Genomic DNA, 20,922 nt, shown 5'->3' with positions numbered 1-20,922 from the left:
GTTCTTCCGCTCTATCCAGGATCTCCTACATAGGTTCCCCTCCGAGTAGTTGACATTGGTAGCTGGGCACCATCTAGTTCTTCTGGTCTCATAGTCATATAGGCTGAGGATTGCATGGCGTACCAGTCGCTTGGGATAATTATTTCCATGAATCTTTGGTTTTCTTCATTCTTCTTTGCTCTGGATGAGGAGCGACCCATTGTTGCATCTAGATGGCTGCTTGCAAGCTTTTAAGATCCCAGTCACTACTCGCCAAAGTAGGATGTGGAACAATGTTTTTGTGTAGTGTGTTATGCCAATTGAGCTTGATGTCCCCTGCGACCATGATCCTGACCCAACAGGTTGAACTACTTGCTCCTTCTGGGTAGCTGGCTATGGCCAAGAAATGACTACAACCTTGTCTCTTGTCAGCTCTACGATATACATGGGAATTCTTACAGAACATACAAATACACTTGTAGAAACATTATCTGCCAACCCTATACATAGTCGTGGGTGCACTCCCCCTTGCATAGACGTACCTAATCATTCAACCTGTCTTCCCATCGATCCACCTGTAGATCAATGTTTACCATCACTGACAATGCAATACTGTATGTACAAAAGGGTTCATCTTTGTTGTCTGTACCTCCCATGCACCTCTCTATGTCTTCCCTCTTGCTCAGTGCTACCATATTGATCACTCACATTTGATACATTGCCCTTCTCTTCACCCAAATCAATACTTGTCTCTACCTATTTAACAGTGTTCCCTACCCTATCCTCCCACCCCTGGTAACCAACAAAGAAAATTTTCTTCCATATAGAAACCTTTCCTTGACTTTTTACAATAACGAACTAATACAATATTTGTCCTTCTGTGATTGACTTATTTCGTTCAGCAAAATGTCTTCCAAGTTCATCCACATTATGTGGTGTTTTGCAGATTCTGTGTTATTCTTTGGGATTACATAGTATTCCATTGTGTGTATGTACCATAGTTTGCTTATCCATTCTTCTTTTGATGGTCACCTAGACTGTTTTCATCTTCTTGATATTATAAATAGTGCTGTGTTGAACATGAGTGTGCATATCTTTCTTGATCTGGTTCTCACTTCTTTAGAATGCATACCTAGTATGGAATTGCTGGGTCAAATGGTATTTCTAATTCCAACTTTTTAAGGAATTGCCATACTGCTTTCCACAGTGGTTGTATCATTTTACAGTCTCACCAGCAGTGTATCAAGAGTCCCAATCTCTCCACATCCTCGCCAGCATTTGTTATTCTCTGTCTTGTTGATCTTTGCTACTAGTGCTGGAGCAAGACGGTATCTCATTGTTGTTTTGATTTACATCTCTCTAATGGCTAATGAGGAGCTCTGGTAGCATAATGGCTAAAGCACTTGACTGCTAACCAGAAGGCTTGCGGTTCAAACCCACCAGCCACTCCTCGGAAGGAAGGTTGGGCAATCCTACTTCCATAGTGATACTGCCTCGGAAACCCAAGGAGTGGTCGCTATGAGTCGGGGCCGACTCAACGGCACATAACAACAACAGCAACAACAAAGGCTAATGATCGTGAACATTTCTTCATGTGTTTGTTGGCTGCCTGAACATTCTCTTTGGTGAAGTATCTATTCATGTCTTCTGCTCATTTTTTAATTGGATTATTTGTCTTTTTGTTGTTGAGGTGTTGGAGTTTTGTATAAATTTTAGAGATAAGTCCCTTATCAGGTGTATTGTTCCCAAATATTTTTTCCCAATCTGTAGGTTCTCTTTTGACTCTTTGGAAGAGTCTTTGGAAGCACATAAAAATTTAATTTTTAGAATGCCCCATTCATCTAGCTTATCTTCTGCTCTTTGTGTACTTTGGGTTGTACTTGATTGTCTATTTAAGCCATATAATAAGGCTCCTAAATTTGCCCCTATTTTTTCCTTGAGGAACTTTTATAGTTTTAGGTTTCACATGTAAGTCTTTGATCCATCTGGAGTTAGTTTTTGTGTATGGTGTGAGGTACTGATCTTGTTTCATTTTTCTGCAAATGGATATCCAGTTTTGCCAGCACCGTTTATTAAATAGACAGTTTCTTCCCCGTTTAATGGATTGCAGCCCTTTGTCAAAGATCAGCTGACCATAGGTCAGTGAATCTATTTCTGGATTCTCAATTCTGTTCCATTGGTCTATATGTCTGTTTTACCAATACCAGGCAGTTTTCACTACTGTGGCTATATAGTAGGTTTTGAAATCTGGCAGTGTGAGACCTCCTACTTTGTTCTTCTTCTTCATTAGTGCTTCGCTTATACGAGATCTCTTTCCTTTCCATATAAAGTTAGTGATTGGTTTTTTCGTATCCTTAAAGAATGCTGATGGGATCTGTATTGTGATTGCATTGAATGTATAGATTGCTTTAGGTAGTATGGACATTTTCACAAGGTTCAATCTTCCTATCCATAAGCATGGTATGTTCTTCCATTTATGTAGATTTCTTAATAGTTTCTTGGGGTAGTGAGTTTTCTTTGTATGGATCTTTTGTGTCCCTAGTGATACTTATTTGTGAGTATTTTATTTTCTTCATAGCTATTGTAAATGATACTGATTTCCTTATTTCTTTTTCAGCAGTCTCTCGGCTGGTGTAAAGAAGTCTAACTGATTTTTGGATGTTAACCTTGTATCCTGCCACAATGCTAAATTTCAATTAGTTCCAGTAGTTTTTTGCTGAGTCTCTTGGGTTTTCTAGGTATAGGATCATATCATCAGCAAATAGGGGTAGTTTGACTTCTTCCTTACCAATTTGGATGCCTTTGATTTCCCTTTCTTGCCTTATTGCCCTGGCTAGGACTTCTAATACAGTGTTGAATAGAAGTGGTAATAGAGGGCATCCTTGTCTGGTTTTTCTTCTTTTTGTTTTATTTTGGAAAATTCCAGACACATACAAAATAAAAAAGAATAAAATATTGAACTGCCACATACTCATCACTAGCTTCAACGGTGATCAACTCATAACCACTCTTTTTTCCTGTCTGCCCACCTACTGTACTCCCCAGTAAACTGGATTATTTTAAAGCATATCCCAGACATTATATCATATCATATCATCTGTAAACATTTCACTAAGTAGCTCTAAAAGACTCCAAGGACTTTTTCTTAAACATAATCACACAACCACGATCACACACACACACACACACACACACAAACAGTAATTCCCTAATATCCCATTTCTAGTCACTGTTCAAATTCCATTGATTTTCTTTTTTTTTTTTTTTTTTTTTTTTTACAATTGGCTTGTTTGAGTGAGGAGCCACATAATGCCCACACATTGCATTTGTTGATTTGTCTCTTAAGGTTCTTTTAGTCTATAGATTCCTCTAGTCTTTTATTGCCTTTCCATTTACTATCTTTGTTGGTGTGGAAGAAATCAAGTCTTTTTATAAAAAAAGAAACATGTAAGTTATTATTTTTATAGCACATTAATCTTGATTGTGTTTTATTAAACCAATACATAATTAAGCTTTAATTCCTTAAGTATAGACCCAAAGGTGGTAGAAGGCAGCCCCTAGGTACATTCAGTGCGAAACCAAGGATAACCTATTGGTGTCAAGTAGATTCTGACTTATAGTAACCTCACGTGTTACAGAGTACAACTGCTCCATGAGGTTTTCTTGGCTATAAGCAGATCACCAGGCGTTTCTTCCATGGCACCCTTGGGTAGGTTCAGACAACCTACCTTTAGATTAGTAGACAAGAGAAAACTATTTGCATCACCCAGGGACCAAGCCAAAGATACTTAGGAATGAATGTTAACCGAAATAAACAGTGATACATGGTCCCAGCATCTTTGTCCTGGTCCCTACTTGAACCCTGGGCCCCTGCGAGCCTTTCAGCAAGCAAGGCCTGTGGTGTTACTTAATCAAAATCTTGGACAATGCTGGAACACTCTTTTTGTATCTTAAGTTCATGGCCAGCACCCTCCTCCCTGCCCTGCCTCTGTATTCCCTCTAATATGAAAGAGGTATTAACAAAGCAAGAATTTCCCTGTAGTTCAGAGGTCAACAAAAGGGGAAGATGAATGAGGGTGAGAGAAAGCTGTTGGCTTTCTGTGACTTGAGTGGCATGGGTCCAAGGTCAGAGTAAGAACATGCCTGGCAGAGGCAGCAAGCTGTGGACCACTGATTGGGGAACCTGTCCCTCAGGCCAAAGGGAAGATGTTCACAGTCCTGCATAGCCAGGGTCCCGCCCATGTTATCTGGCCTGTCCTTTCTGTCCCTGCAGTGCTTGAGTGTGTCCCAGCACACTTACAGTGTGACCTTTTCCCCTCTGAAAGTGATGTTCATCTTCACTTTGAACCTGTCACAGGCCATTAAAACCACACACCATTTCACTTTTAACTCCCACTACTTCATATATTTCTTATATTCTTATATACTACTTATATTTTAACCATGATGTCATGGGAAATGTTTGCTGTTCCAAAATCAGGAGTGTGGCAGCTTTGGGGAAATTTTTTTTGGAAACTTCCTGGGCTTTAAAATATCAACCACCCAGATCCCCTCTCTTGTCATCTGGAAGATGATGACACCCAGATTAATTCCCAGGGTGGAAGATTAATTCCCAGGGTGGAAGTAGGCCTTGAGATCAGAAATCTCCCAAATGAAGGTTTCTTTTTAACTAACTTGGGCTCATCAGTTGCCTGTGTTTGGATTCATACCCAAGGTAAGAAAATGTGTTGAGGGGGCAGGCAGCAAGGCAGTGTGGGGATTAGCTCATTGGTGTTTGCTGCCCTGACACCTGGATCCTAGAGGCTTGCAGAGAATGTTGGCAGTGCTGTCCCTTCCCTCTGCATGGGATGGAGTCAAGAACGTGGCTCTTAAGTCAAGCCCAGACTTCAGTCATACCTTAATATTTCATTGTGACCCAAGGCACATCACTGGACCTAGTCCTTGGTTTCCTAATCTGGGAAATGGGGATAATATTACCTGCCTAGTGCCACTCCTGGGAGCTCTGGTGGCATAGTGCCTAAGGCATTTGACTGCTAGCCAGAAGGCTGGCGGTTCAAACCCATCACCCACTCCTCGGAAGGAAGATTGGGCAATCTACTTCCATAGTGATACCACCCGGAAACCCAAGGAGGAGTCACTGTGAGTTGGATTTGACTGGACGGCAGTGAGTTAGCGTGCCCCTGATGGGAAGTTAGAGACCATGCCCCCACGTTAGGGAGGCCTAGCACCTGCCAACCACACCTGAGCTGTGTGTAAGGATTGCCTCACTGCTTTTGCTGCTTTTTTTTCTTGCCCCTTGACAGTTCTAATACTAATTAAAAGAAAGATTTTCTTGCAGAAGATCAAATTTCATGATTTTCCTTTACCTCTCAAAGAGCAACAAAAGAATTTTTATTTTTTCCTTTTAGGTTTTTCCCTAAAAAACTGCTTCTCCACCCACCCTCCCCTTACACACTCTTGTTATTAAGCCTGAAAAACATGCTTGCAGGGTAAGACACAGCACAGAGAAAACGTTCAAATGACAATTGAAGGAGACGCTGGTCTGACAGGTTCTGGAAGAGGATGTCACTGAGTGTCACCAACCAAGCCCCTACCCCTAGAGAGATTTCTCACCGGGGTTATGTTCATGGTACTATTACAGTTTCTCCATAGGCTTTCCCTACAGATGATAGTTTGAGTGCCACACTTCAGAGCCCCAGTTCCCACATAGGAGCTGGGAAAGCTGAGCTGTCTACTAAAGCACCTTGCTCCAGGCACAAGAGTCTTACGTCCTGGCCTGCACCAGCCATGTCCTCAACACAGCACACTCCCGCTCACTCTCACTTTGTTGTTCTTTTAGGGCCCAGGAAACCTTCATGCAGTGGGATCATTGCCGGAGGTTTTACAACTTCCTCATGGCTGACAACATGAAGAAAATCATCCTCTCGCACAGGTACCTTTACTTTCTGCTCTCCCTAGGGAGACGGACAGCTCCTTTCTCAGCTTCTTTAAAAACTCCGACTCATGGTGACCCCATGTGTGTCAGAGTAGAACTGTACTCCATAGGCTTTTCCATGGCTGATTTTTGGGAAGTATATTGATTGCCAGGCCTTTCTTCTGAGGTACCTCTGCGTGGACTCAAACCTCCAACCTTCTAGTTGGTTAGCCACTGACCACGTTAGCCATTTGCATTACCCGAGGAGTCTTGAGCTTCTTTAGGTGTCAACAAAAGCCAGAACTCTTGTTTCTCAGGTGGGAAAAAGGAAGGTGGGGGTGGTGCAGACTCTTTACTGACTGGGCTTGTTTCTTGCTTAGAAACAAACTTGTCCCAAGCCACCAGAGGTTTGCCAAATCACCTTCTGCTTTCATAATTCCCAGTAAATTAAGGATAAAAAACCACCTCTATACCACTCCTTCCTAAATGAGAGTAATGCTAAGGGTGATTTATCATTGTCTGGGTAGCCTTCCTGCTCAGGAAGGCTTTTTGTGCTTGGGGATCAAGAATCATTGTGGACTCTTTGCCAAAGGCCCCAGGGATTCTGACCAAGCAGCAGGTGTCAGGTGTCCACACCCACACCTCCCTGCTCACACCGCTATATAAGTCAGCACTCTATCCTGCCTCTCTTCTGCCCAGAGTCCTTCAGTGGGTCAACCCCTGCCAAGTGCTTCAACCGGGCCTGGTGGGCAGTATCATTTGATAAATACTAGCAGTGATTTTTATCATCGTGGTTATTATTATTATTCTCGCTTCTTCCTCCCCCACACGTCTCGTCCACTTCAGCTGGATGGCAGTACACCCTCACAGACCACATGCGACTCCTCCCCCACACCACAGCTCTTCCCAGCCCATCCTGTAAGGCCCTTCTCTGTCCTCCTGCCTCTGGGGAAGCCAACTCCTCCACTTTTGTGTCACCAACTAAACTGTAAAGCTTTGGAGGGCTTGGGCCTATTTGGAATTCCTCAGAGCCAGGCACATAATGGGCACTCAAAAAATACAATGTTTTGGTTTTCTGACACTACCTTAAGAAAAGCAATTTGACTAAATGATCAGTTTCTTATTCTCTTTTTTCAATGGTGAAAAGAAAACGTGTTTGTGTCCGTCCCACCATGCACACTAGACTGGGCCTCCTGCAAGAAAGGCTCCATGGGCCTGGGCCAGGCTGCTGCTCAAACCCCTCAGGCTGCCATGTTGCCTTGTGTGTCCTCAGTCATATCCTCAAATCCTCATGTGGGGTGGGGGCAGCCAAAGGAGAAGATCTGTGTCCCCTGAGCTAGTTGACGTAAACTATGGCAAATGCATATGGTTTGAGCGTTCTGTGTGTGGCCTTGAGTAGGGTGGGGCTCAGCTGAGATTGAATGGGTCCCAGGATTTGCTGAGGCCACATAGCCAGAAGGGTGAAGCCAGGCCTCTGTCCTCAAACCCAAATCATCTGCCCACTTTTCCACACCTCTGAGACCAAAAGCAACTCCTCTCAGGGAACGTTTCTGCTTTGCCAAAATGCTTGGTATTGCTGTTGATTAGTCCAGAAAGTTCATCACCTAATTCTTAGCAAATTGGGAGAAATCTTTAGGTGTGCTCTAAGTATATATACTCTTTTTAAATTTACAGTAGGAACCCAAACATGTAGGCATTTTAGAGAAACTTTAAATGGTGAATTCTATCCCATAGGTAGAAATCTATCCAAATAAATAATTGTTTGAAAAAAACAGATGCTAAAGAAACTTGTTCCTCCTCTTGTGGAGAGGGTGGGATGGATCCCAGAATGTCTCGTTTCCATAATGAACTTTCCCTGCTGTAGGACCAGACCTCACAGCACACTTGGTCCTCCTTCAGCTCTATGATTCAGAATGGAAGTCTAAAGTGTGCTTATTTTGTCTTTTTTTAAAATTGTGATTTAAATTTGTGAAAGTTTACAGAGGAAATTCATTTTCCATACAGCAGTTCATACACATTTTATTTCATGACATTGACTGCATTCCCCATAATAGCTCTCTTCCCATTTCCTCCCTATGGTTACCTTTTCCCTGTGTCCTTCTTTCCTATGAATTCCTGCCCTCTGAGCTATCTCCCTGTGCAAATACTATGCTTCTGATCTCCAAGGCTGCTCCTTTTGGCCCCTACCTTTCTTGTCATTCTCTCAAGATGGATTTTTTTTTATTCCTTAATGCAAGGGGGTTACTCTATTGAATAGGTTAGGTTTTTAGCTAATAGGTCCCAGAGCTATTGATTTGCCCAAATACTAACCATTGTCTTCTTTGTTAAGTGGTACAAATAGCTCATAAAGGGAAAGGGGCTTTGCCCAAGGTGGACTGTATCAACACATGTGAAGTTGGGACCCATACTTTGCAGCAAAGGCCCCCCACTATTAGGCCCACTGCCCACCACTCCCCCACAGAGCCCATTCTGAGACCTCCTCTCTGTGCTGTGAAGGTTTGGTAATATTTAGTTCGCCTCAAACCCAATATTTAGTTTGTCTTGGTGCCTCCAGCAGTGCACAGAGTGCATCTTTGCCCCGGAAAGGGATATAGGTCTCAAGGTCCATCTTTCTGCAGTTATTCAAAAGTCAGCAGTGTAAACACTTCTTCAAAGTTACCATAGCATCACTTTGAACTCTTGGCTACCCAGTGTGTTGCAGAGTAGAACTGCTTTATAGGGTTTTCTTGACTGTAATCCTTCCAAAAGCAGATCACCAGGCCTTTCTTCCGTGGTGTCACTGTGTGGGTGCAAACTGCCAACTGTAGGTTAATAGCCAATAGCACACCACTTGAGCCACTCAAGGACCTCTTCTAAAGGCTAATGGGATCTATTTCTAAGTTATCCACATAAGCTTTGTCACAGACGTTCCCTCCTGGTTTGCCTCTCTGCTCTGCTATATTTGTTTGTCATCTACTTTTTATTCTGTTTGCTTGTGTGTCTTGTTCCAGGCAAGCTCTTTTTGGAGACCGTGTTAAGAAACCCCAGTTCCTGGAGGACACAGACCTGAGCCGGCTCTACACAGCAACATCCCTGATGCAGATTGATGACAACGTGATGAGGTATGTCCAGGCTGAGGGGAGGAGCGCTCAGGGCAGGGTGCTCAGCCCAGCACAAGTGAGTTGCTCTGGACACATTAGTGTTAGTGATTCCCTGAATACGTTTCCAATGTTTAAACACAGAAGATCTCACAGAAAAATTCAGATTTCTAATTTCTCTTGGAAAACAGTGAGGAGATTGGACTATGGCTCTGTGGCCCTCCATGGCATAAGCACCTTGAACCAAGAAGCAGCCACTCTCTAGATGGGGATGATCCTATAGATAATTACTACAGATAACAAGTGTTGATTAGTTACTCTGGACCAGTCACTGTGTTAGTAAGCACTTTGATGTCACAAACCTCACAGCGCCATTAAGGCAGGTCCTATCTCAGAGGAGAAGCCGAGGCTCATAGAGGTTAAACCGTTTGCCTAAGGTCATTCAGTGGCAGAGTCAGGACTTGAATCCAGATGCCAAAGCCAGTGCTCTTAACCGCTGGACTCTGCTGCCTCTGTATATTCTACTGGTAGGAGTTAGTTTAGAGCTAGAGCAGTAATGAAATCAGCTCAGCCTTCAGATCTTATGACAAATGTTGTTTTAAACTTTTCCTTTTTCTTTTTCTGGTGTGTCCCAGGAAGTTTCATGGCTATAACTCCCTGAAGGAATATTATGAGGAAGAAAGCTGCATGAGGTACCTGCACAGGGTGAGTGACCAGCACCAGCCTGGGGTAGGAGCATCTCAGAATGAGCGTCCCTCTGCCAGCCTCACATGCAATACAACATCCGCCCTTCCAACACTTCCCACATAGAAGCTCTGCCAGACTCTGCCTCCGATTCCTCTGGATCTTGACCTCTGTCCCTCTGTAACCTCCCTGTGGTAATCCCAACATTGCAGTGCAGGGCCAGTCTCCTCCCATGTCTGTGTGAAAGCCCTTAAAATTGCTGGCACACCTATTTTTCCTTTGGTCAATATAATGCTGCCCAGTTCCTGCCATCATTCCTCATGGGAGATCATTTAGATTTCCTGTCACCCAGGACCCTTGCTCTGGCCATGTGTATTTTGTTAATGTAGTGCTTAGGCCTAAACTCAGAATGTCTGCTTTGCATGACCTGGTGAGCACAGAGCAAAATGGATGTATTTCTCTAACAAAATGATGAAGATCATGTCTATTGATAAGTTAGACTGGTTTATTTTAATGCAGTTTTTAACAGCTGCAATATACTTTATATTAAACCAAGCTTGTGCTCAACGGAAAAAACAGAAACTCCATATTTTTTTTTTTTTACCTGAACCCCTGCCAAACCAGTCTCCCTCATTCCTTCCCTGCACAATTGATCCTTTTACCCAAACACAAGACTTCCCATGTATCCTTGCCATGTCCATGTGTTAGTGTGGCCCAGGTAAATTAAACCAGGTAATTGTGAATTATAGTCATGTCGGCCATCTTTCCTAGTTTAGCATCCTCACCCAGGCTTGTGGTGTCTTCATTTAAAACCATAATGGAAGCACTAAGCTATCCAAAGCCAGATGTCAGAGACTCCAGGTTAACATAACTACTCGTTAGGCTTCCAGCAGCATCTGAATCTACCTATCATCACCATCTCCACCAAAACACCGAGAGAAGGCTGTTGGCTGTTGTGCAAAAGTGGGTGTTGGTTGCAGCTTTGCCAAGAGCTTCCCAAAATCCTCCAACCTGTTCTCAACCTTCAGATTCTTCTGAAAAATCTCCTTTGTGTGGAGCAGAGCACACTCCTTTTTGCTCCCCACCATATAAACCGAGTGAATGTATACATAAGTCTTTGTAAAGTCATCATTCTAGTAGGTCTGGCTAATCTGAAACTCTGGGAAGATCATCAAAAATATCTTGCCAGTGAGCTTCTTTAAGTACATACTCTCTCAACGTCAGAGCAACTGGGTCATCTAGAACACCGTGGACCTTTGTTCTTGTACACGCCCACCAGGGCTGTAATCACAGCAGCAGTTATAATTCATTCTACTGGCAGTGAGTCCAAGGCATCCTTAATCCACCTGTTCAACAAGCTGAGCAGTGACCCTCTTCCCTTTGCTTCAAAGACATGTCCAGTAGTGAATTTGGACTTGAATCATGGGGTCTGAAAAAGGGAATCAATAATTTGAGTCTGCTTTGTCTTCTCACTGCAGATTTATGTGCCTCTCATGCTGGTTAACGCAGCTGATGACCCCTTGGTGCATGAAAGTCTTCTAACCATTCCAAAATCTCTTTCAGGTAAGTGTTTCTTCCTGCCGCTCCCCTCAACCACTCAGCAAATTGCCACAGTAAATTCTGTCACCTTCACCACACTATCATTTCCTGGAGACCAACGATGGGGGGGACGGTCATCTGGTGCAGTGTTCTTACTCAGCCTCTCCTGATATTGCTGGGCTTTGACACTGAGGCCTTCTCATATTCCATCCTGTTGCAGGAGGCAGGACTACTGTACATTATCTATAGCCAAATGGGGTTTTTGGTAGTTACCTGAAGTTTCATGACATGATTGTCTCAGGATTATGGTTCCATTAAGTCTGAGAGTTTGACTTAAACAGTTTTAAGTTTTAAACTGAAAACTTAACCTGAAAAGCCAGTTCTGCTACTTTTTATGGCAACCTCTCTATCTGCTTTGAGGATAAAAATATAAGCAATTGAAACAGCAAAGAACTTTGCTCACAGGAACTTCACTATGCTTCCAGCTAGTGCTATCTTGTTCCACACTGGCTAGGAGTAGGAGAAACTAGAGAGAGGGTAGCAAAAGGAAACACCTAGGAATTTCAAACTAGCTTAGCATTGTAATATCAGACCCTTAGGAAGGAGCCTTGCCTGTGCATCGCTTAAGCACTTGGCTGCTAACTTAAAGGATGGTGGTTCTAACCCACCTAGCTCCATGGGACACAGATGTGATGATCTGCTTCCATAAAGATTAAAGACAAGAAAACCTTATGGGGTAATTCTACTCTTGTCATACTAAAAACAGATCCGTGCCTGGTGCATTTCTCACCAATAGAAACCACATCAGGGTGACAGAAACCAAAACCAAACCAAACTCACTGCCATCAAGTAGATTCCGACTCATAATGACCTCCGTTGGGTTTCCAAGGCTGTAAATCTTTATGGAAGCAGACTGCCCCATTTTTCTTCCTCAGAGCAGCTTGTAGTTTCAAACCACCCACCTTTTGGTTATCAGTCAAATGCCTTAGGGGTGTGGGAAAGAGAGGGCTTTATTCTTTAGCAAGGGGGACAGATATTCCACCTCAGATTCGTCTGACCTCTGGGAGCAGCTTGCTGGTTTTTATAGGTTGCTGAAGAAGGGTGACATTGTTACAGGTTTAGATATATGCCAAACATATACAAACATTTTCAGCATTTTGCACAGTTACAAAAGATTACATCATAATTCTCATTATCATATAAGCATGATTCATTACCAAACTAAATCTCTGCCCAGGGGCATGATTTTTACCTGTTAACTTACTTGCACTGACCTGTTGCTAGAACCAAAAAGTTTATAGCAAAAACAGGAATTACTACTTTTTTGAGAAACTACAAAGAGCATAAGGTTTATCAGTAACTAAATGTCTGGGTGCTTTGAGTTGAAACAACTACAACAAGATGACATAATCCCCCCTCCCTCAATCACCCCCCATCCTCCACAGTTCTCTGTGTCTAAATTTCCCCTTGTAAGTTGTTGTTGTTGTTGTTGTTATGTGCCATCGAGTTGGACCCAACTCACAGCAACCCCTCCTTGGGTTTCCCAGGCGGTATCACTATGGAAGTAGATTGCCCAACCTTCCTTCCGAGGAGTGGCTGGTGGGTTTGAACCTCCAGCCTTCTGGTTAGCAGTCACGTGCCTTAGGCACTATGCTACCATCATGTATTAACCAGTGGGATTCTGATTCTGAATATGTCTGGACCAAAGCTAAAGCAGCCAAAGCTGTTTCACTGCTCAAGATGAAGGCTGCGTGTTTTGGAGGTCTCTTTGTGTCTTGTAATACAGGCTATGTCCTGCCAACCCCTTATCACAAACCGTAGGCACACTACTACCCCAGAGCAGCCACTAGGCCACGTGTGTGGCAGTGAAAAAAGCAACAGCACTTGCGTGCCTCTCTGTATCTAATGTTGCAGCCGTTGCTCTAATGCTTTCACCCAAAAAACTTACAAAACAGTGACTGGAAAGGAAGAGTAAAGGGGGTGAGACAAGAAAAGAGCTCTGCAGTGCCAGGAAAGGTAGTGCTCCCAGGCCTGGAGCACCCAGCAGGGGGCTCATTTGTAGTTACTTCCCAGAAGACAGGTGCTTCCTGTTGTACCTGGCTGTTCATTTTATAAGGAGCTCTGGTGTCACAGTGTTTAAGGCATTTGACTATTAACCTGAAGGTTGGCAGTTCAAACCCACCAGCTGCCCCACGGAAGGAAGATGGGGGAGTCTGCTTCAGAAACCCAGTGGAGGTCACTATGAGTCAGAGTTTACTCGATGGCTGTGGGTCTGGTTTTGGTGTTTTGGGTTCATTTTACCCACGTCTTCAATAATAACCCTTCACTAGCCTGCATGGGGCTAACATAAATGTGGGTTCCTAAAGTTATGAATTCTCCAGATGGCCATTTAGCATTGCCATTGAAAGGTGTGGGCATCTTTTAACACATCTTGCAGCTTTTAGTTAAATTTTAGTCTTGAAGATCAACGTCAATGACAAATCATTAATTCCATTGAATTCTCCTTCTCATCTAGTAAATAATAGTATAAATACTATGAATCCTTACTTAGAGTCTGGCCCCCACCAGTAACAGTGGCATTGCTGGAAAGTTTGTTAGAAAAGCAGACTCTCAGTTCCTCCCCAAGGCTATTAAACCTGGAGTCTGCATTTTAACAATTCCCCAAGTGTTTCACGTGGGAATTGCCTGGGGAGCTTTAACAATACTTGTTCATAGGTTTCCCTTCACCCTTACCCCCTCAGAGATCCTGATTTAGTTGATCTGTGGTATAGCCTAGCACAAAACCAGTTGCCATGGAGTCGAGTATGACTTATCAGTTTATCACAACCCAGGCATGTCGGAGTACAACTGCTCTCCATAGGATTTTCAATGGCTGATTTTCTGAAGTAGATCGCCAGGCCTTTCTTCTAAGGCACCTCTGGATAGACTAGAATCTCCAGCCTTTTGGTTAGCAGCTGAGTGCATTAACTGTTAACCACCCAGGGACTCCTCAGCCTTGAATAAACTCCAAACCAAACCCACTACCAATGAGTCAACTCCAACTCACAGTGACCCTGTAGGGCAGAATAGAACTGCCCCATAAGGTCTCCAAGGCTATAAATCTTTACAGAAGCAGACTACCTCATCTTTATCCCACAGAGTGGCTGATAGGTCCAAACCACCAATCTTTTGGTAATCATCAGAATGCTTTGACTACTCTGCCACCAAAAACCCCAGATTACTCTAATGTATGACAGAGTTTGAGAACTGCCGGGGTAGAGTTCTAAAACTTTCTTAAGCTGGTGTCCGTTTGTTCCAACACCAAACTGGAATAGTTCCAAAAACAGCTAGGTCCCACTATTTTGCCTGCCGTATCAGCTTTCCCTCCTACTTTTGAAAAAGATAGGTGAGTAGAGGTTGGATGCCTACTTAGCTGACATTCACCTGTGGGGAAAGCCTAGACACCCCCATGGCCAGCTTACCTTAGCACTTCCTGCCTTGGAACTAGGAGTCCATGAATGGTTAAGGCACTCACTGATAACCAAAATGTTGGATGTTCAAGTCCACTTAGAGATGCTTGGAAGAAAGGCCTGGTGGTCCACTTCCAAAAAACTAACCATTAAAAACCCTATGGAGCGTAGTTTTACTCTGGCACACATGCGGTCACCATTAGTTGATTCTGATTCAACAGCACTTGGTTGGTTTCTTTTTCTATGGCTCTGGAGCTAACCACGCCACAGTAACTCACACAGCTGCCTTTCCCCTGCAGAGAAAAAGGAGAACGTCATGTTTGTGCTGCCTCTCCATGGGGGCCACCTGGGCTTCTTTGAGGGCTCCGTGCTGTTCCCCGAGCCCCTGACATGGATGGATAAACTGGTGGTGGAGTATGCCAACGCCATTTGCCAATGGGAGCGGAACAAGTCACAGTGCTCTGACACAGAGCAGATGGAGGCTGACCTGGAGTGAGGCCTCTGGACTCTGGTGCGTTCCAGCGGCCTCCTCTGGGACCCGCGTCCCCTTGCCGGCTGTTTCAGGTCTCCCATCTCCCTCAGTGACCTGGATCTGACCTCAGACCGTCAGCAGGGGCCGCCCACCAGGCACACCTGTCTTGGAGCCAGCAACTCTTCCCAGCAGCTCTGGGGTCTTTTTGTGCTTAGGTTACTGGTCTCCTCCATTGCATTGTTAGCCATGGTGACAAGTGACAGGGTTCTCACCCACCTGTCCCATTTCAGCATTTGATTGCTTTTAAGCCAATTAAGTCTAGTTTCCCTATTAAAAATGTGTCAGAACCACAATTTTGCTTTGCCAATCAAAAGACTTTCTCCCCAAAACAGTGTGGGGTGTATGTTAGTTTTGTGATACTTGTATGTGCCCTTATATAGACCTTGAAAAGAGCTCACCGGCCTAGCCCAGCACTGAAGATGCAGCTCAGCATGGGAGATGCTGACCTCCTAGGCCAGCCTGTGACCTCTTAAATGGTAAAGGAAATTCCCTTGAGTCACAACCCAAGTTTTCTCCCTCAGTATCTTCTAAGACAGTTCTCCCACACTTCCCTAATGATGAGAGTTACCTGGGGCGCTTGTGAAAAATTCAGCCTCCCAGGTCCTTCCCCTTGGAGAGGCCGATTCCATGGGTGTAGGAAGGGGCCTGGGGATTTTAATTTTTGACCAGTGTCCCAGTTGATTCTTATCACTTGGCAAATTTGGGAAACACTGTTCCATGAGGCCTTTAAATTAGAAACATCTTGGAAGCTCATTTTATCAAAATGTGTCATCAGAACTATCTCTTGGCTCCCAGGGGCCTCAAAAGCTGCCAGGTCTGCTACGTTGCTACCCTTGCGTCACTATGTGATGTCTTGGGAAGATCCGAGTAGGAGTGAAGAGTGTGGGCTATGGCCCTGGCTCTGCTTCTCACTGGCAATATGATCCTAAAAAAAGTCCCTTTGGCCTTTAGTTTTCTCATCTGTGAAATGGTGGCCTGGGACCAGGTAGATTGCCGAGATCACTACCACTTCTGAAGTTCAATGACAAACTCGATTTACTGATGTTTGAGAGAACATCCTTCCAGGGGAGCCTGGGAGCTCTTCTCCCAGTTCAAGTGTATAGCCTTGATGTCATCATTTGCCTTTTTTTTTTTTTTTTTTGGTTCCCTCATTCCATATAGAGGTTTTTTGGTTGCTTTTTGGTTTTGTTGTTGTTTTTTAAGCACTGAATTGTAATTAAAAAAAAAAAAAAATAGGTATCTCTACTTCTGAGTTTGGAGAAAGATAATTCCAATGAAGAGGATATTGTTTTAAAACCAGATTTTTAGTTGAACATCCCATATTTGTATTCTGTTGCATACAGATCTTTCCGAAGTGTGTCTTCTCAAATCAAAATGTCACTCTAGGTTTCAGGTAGTCTTTTTCTCCAATCCTGTGGCACTTGAATATCTGAAAACCCTGCACTTTGAAAAATCCACAGTTGCTATCTAGAACTAAAGGGTACTACAGGTGAAATTGCCTGGATACTTTTAAAAAGATTTTCCCTGCATCCGCTCCTTTGGCTCCAGGATAGACAGGAATATAACAGGTCTGTGTGGATACTGAAGGAGTCCAGGGAGCCACCTGAGCACCTGAATACAGAACCTCATGGCTACAGGTGGATGTAGGTTTGGCATTGGTCCAAGTGACTGCCGGTAATGTCTGTAAGCTGAACACTTGTTTTCTGACAGTTACCACCAGATCATTCTGACTAATGACATCAGAAACAGCATTATCTGAAAGGAGTGAGATTTCTGTGGTCTCAGCTTCGCTTTGATATAATCTCTCACTCTCTCCAAATCCCAGCATTTTGACGTTTCCCCCATGTTGTCGTTTCTCCAGTGCATTTCTTTTTCATGTTCTTTTAGCACAAACTGGCACTTTATCATTTACCCCTCAATTTGGAAGCTAGTCCCTCCCCTTTGTTACTTTTCCTTCCCCTGACTCTGACCCCAGCTGTAATCTAGAAGATTCATAGACATCTCTCACTGCTACCTTCATTTCTCAAGACTCTGAAATTAGGCAAACCAAGCAATAACTTAATAGGGTGCAATCACTATCACAGAAGTGAGATAGGTTCTTCATTTGTTAGGCCCCATCTCTTGAGCTATTCTGACAAATTAGTGACCCTGGTACTGGCTCCACACAGAAGAGAAGACAGTCCTGTGGTCATACACACAGACTGCAGGGATGAGAGTGACCAGGAGCCTTTGGTCCTCAGAAGCCTGGCTTTTGGAGAGCGCAGTTCTGGTCTGCACAGCAGTTCTGGTGGTCTCCATGGAGGCAGGGCAGGGCTGGCGCCATAGCTTTGGTTGCCACACAACCAGAATTTCATCCACAGGACCACGGGGGCCAGGTCCCAGCTGAACTCTTTAGTGTGTGACTCTGAATGGCATTTACATTCCATCTTGGCTCACATGGAATCAACTGAAGCCCTTTGTTCAAGCTTCAGTCTCTCGGGCATGGAAATGAGAATGCGACTGTGGCTGTCTTAAAGGGAAGTTCTTGTAAAAGAGAGCACAGAGGCATTGAATTCACAGAGCTGTGAACTGGCCTGGTAAACAGGAGAGCAGTATTTGATGTGCAGGTCATCTTTTTCCTTCCTCCAGGTTTCCTCCCTCTTCTTCCCTAGTCATTCAGTTCTGACGATAATTTAAGTTGTCTTCTTACTATTAAGATCCTGTCTGGGTAAAAACAACCCTGAATTGTCAAAGAGCATTTAGATATTATATTTTCAAATCAGATTAGGGGCATAAGTTGCATAGACACAGACAATTCTATTATTTTATTAAAACTACGAGCGGGAAAATGCTCACATTTCTCTTGGTTGTACTCCTTTCCTTCTGAAAAACATGTGAGGCCACTGATGAGAAACTGATGCCAGTCAAATCAGGATTATCTGACCCAAGAGGTGGGGTCAAGTCCAGCCAATGCATTTATGTTAGAAAGGAACTGAACAGACTTGAAGAAAACCTCTTCTCTTTCTTGGTGTGAGTTTGTACCAGTGAATTCCAGAGCAGAATGAAGGCAGAAAGATGCCTATCATTAGTGGATGCTTTTCACCTTCCTGCAGCATTTTGCACCTGACAGGGAGCCCCATGACATACCATGAGGGTGGAAGTATAACTGAAAATGGAGTGTTCCTTTCTTGACATGATGTTATGGAACTAGGATCTAGGAGACTTGGGTTCTTCTAACTGTCTTTAATTCGCAGCAGATCTTGGGCAAGTCACTTCACCTCTCTGAGCCTGTGTTATCATCTGAGATGTCTCCAAGACCCCACCCCCAAGACTGCTTCATCTGTTTCCACATCATTTGCCTGCACATTCCTATGTGGCTTGTCAACAGCCTTTGCAGGTGGAAAGCAGATAAGTCAAGGCTCAAGGCTCCACTTGAGGGGACTTGGAGAAAGAGAAAGAGAGAGAGCCTCTGCATTAAACTTTTTCTGGTGACCAGTAACCAGTAGCCATCTAGTTGATTCCAACTCCTGGCAATACCATGGGTGTCAGAGTAAAACTGTGCTCCATAGGGTTTCCAGTGGTTGATCTCTTGGAAGTAGATCATCAGGCTTTTCTTCTGGTGGTGTTGCAGATAAGGTACTTGACTGCTAACTGGAAGGTCAGCGGTTCAAACCCACCAGCTAATCTGATCCACGGAAGGAAGACCAGGCAATCTACAGGCCTGGAAACCCAGTGGGGGTTGCTATGAGTCAGAAACGACTCAGTGAGTTTGAGTTTGTTGGGGTGTTTTTTTTTTTTTTTTTTGGTTCTTCCGAGGAAACTATGGGTAGACTCTAACCTTTTGGTCAGCAGCTGAGCTTGAGTTTGTTAATCGGATGCACTCCCCAGGGACTCCTTTCCTGGTGAAGCCTTGATACTGCCTAAATCTCTCTGTCCTTGACTGACTTCAGCATCTTCATTACCATCTCAATATCCTTGCCTGGTTCCCAGGGTGGTCTTGTGACTGGGGCAGGTGCTGCCTTTGGAATGAGGAGAATATCCCCATCCTTCAGTGCAGCTCAACAGCGCATTCAGAGTTCCCAGGGCAGAAATCCTTCCTGCTCAGGCTGTCATTGCGAAAGTGCAGTCTTCATTAAAGCTGAACTTTGTGGGTAGCTGAGCTTATACGCCAGGCATCTAAATAATCGCTGTCTTTGTAACTGTGTGACTTGAGCTCCATTCTGCCAGCTCCAGGAAACAATACGTGTGTTCTTGTTTGTGTTTTCCAGGCAAGCAGATGTCTGAGATGTGAGAGGCTTTTCTTTTCCTGTGGCATTGATTCTGACTTAGAGCGCAAGTAACGATTGCTGAAACCTCATGTTGAGTTAAAAGAACTTACAGGTCTTTATCCTTTAGGCAAGACAGGGAGTTATTAAGAAGCATTTCAGTGCAGCCTCCTGTCAAAATATCATCTGGAATCATTTTCTCTGCCCAGAAAGCCTTAACTTTGCTCTAGAGAATCCCCTGGTATTACAACAATATTGTGGCGTTAGAATTCAAACTCTTCTGCTGTGCAAGGCCGACGTGAAACCACAGCAAAACTAGAGAATCTCCTTAAGTGGCCTATGTGTTCCTCCCGCCTCCCTCCTCACCTCCAACAATAATTGTGATCCAGAACCGGCCAGCGTGCCTCATCTCTGACACCTTTCTGTCATTCTTTGCCTCGCTGTGTTTTCAAAATCCCTTTGGATTACTTGGATGCTTAAAACAAAAAAAAAAGCCCTGAAAAGTGACCTGCTTTGTGGCATTTAGAGGCTAAGCAATTAAGGGAAAGAAAAAGCAGAGGGAACTACCCACCTCTTCATAAATTAGGATTGCTTTTGCCAAATTACATTTGAAACTAAGGAAAGGGGAATGGGCCCCTGATGGCCTAGAAAACTAGGGTGCCTTCGAAAACCAAGGCTGCTTCCTCTTGCCTGCCTTGCTGCTGCTCCTGCCTCCACATTCTGTGACCCAGGCATCCTCCTGAAGTGACCCTTGGAAGCAGGCTGCAGAGTTTAACTGGCCAGCCATTCCCAGGAAGTAGATAGCTACTCCTTCTGGAAGAGTCTGTACCCCATGTTTTCTGACCTGTTTTTCCTAGCATGTAGGTGGCATGTGAAGCTGTTATGTATCGCTGACAGTAAGCTGAAGTTAATTTCTAACTGGCGGATTAAGTTTAAACTCTAAATTTCATGAAGTTCTCAGCTTTGAGCTCCACTCCTATCAATTAGTAATGAAATCTATAACCTACTTTCTCCCCTGTTTGGTTCCCATTAGTTAAAAAGACAACTATTGCCGTAAGTCGGGGACAGTCCATTTATCACACCTGCACCCACATCTCAGTGGGCAGCCTCCTTCCAGACCACTCACACTGAGCAGCCAGCAACAGTCACCTAGAGTTCTTGGTTCCAGCACAAGCCACTTCCCTCCCAGGCTGTTCACGTGGGTGGACACAGTTCCTAGGTGTAGAAGTTAGGTTTCGTTTCGTTTTCCATCTGGGCCTCTTTAGTTTTCCTAAAGCACAAGTCCTTGTAGAATCCTGTCACCTCTCCACACCAGTTCCAGATGATCTGGACCTCCCACTGCCTCAGGAAGACCTTCACTGTACCTGAGCTTCTGACTTCTGCCACTGCAGCTGCCTTAGTCACGCCAGGGATGGGGAGGGGGAGGGGAGCCAGTCGCATTTCTCCCGCTCCTGGTTAGACGCCCTTCAACCACATTCTTATGTTGGCAGATCTGCTTCCAGAT

At 44.2% G+C, this 20,922-nt stretch overlaps 1 protein-coding gene across 1 annotated transcript in view; it reads left to right on the top strand.

Annotated features, from left to right (window-relative positions):
• ABHD2 (abhydrolase domain containing 2, acylglycerol lipase) overlaps positions 1–15,138 on the top strand; it is a 95,279-nt gene extending 80,141 nt beyond the window's left edge. Inside the window, exons 5-9 of the mRNA XM_007946092.1 lie at positions 5,819–5,911; positions 8,884–8,994; positions 9,606–9,675; positions 11,133–11,217; positions 14,942–15,138. Coding sequence (XP_007944283.1) covers positions 5,819–5,911; positions 8,884–8,994; positions 9,606–9,675; positions 11,133–11,217; positions 14,942–15,138 — 556 coding nt within the window. The remainder of the gene's footprint in view (positions 1–5,818; positions 5,912–8,883; positions 8,995–9,605; positions 9,676–11,132; positions 11,218–14,941) is intronic.
• The last annotated feature ends 5,784 nt before the right edge of the window (positions 15,139–20,922 follow it).

Source organism: Orycteropus afer, unplaced genomic scaffold (assembly GCF_000298275.1).
Source record: "Orycteropus afer afer isolate SDZICR_OR568_19922 unplaced genomic scaffold, OryAfe1.0 scaffold00150, whole genome shotgun sequence".
NCBI lineage: Eukaryota > Metazoa > Chordata > Mammalia > Tubulidentata > Orycteropodidae > Orycteropus > Orycteropus afer.
The sequence above is the reverse complement of the archived record's forward strand: the minus strand, read 5'-3'. Positions and strand labels throughout refer to the sequence as shown.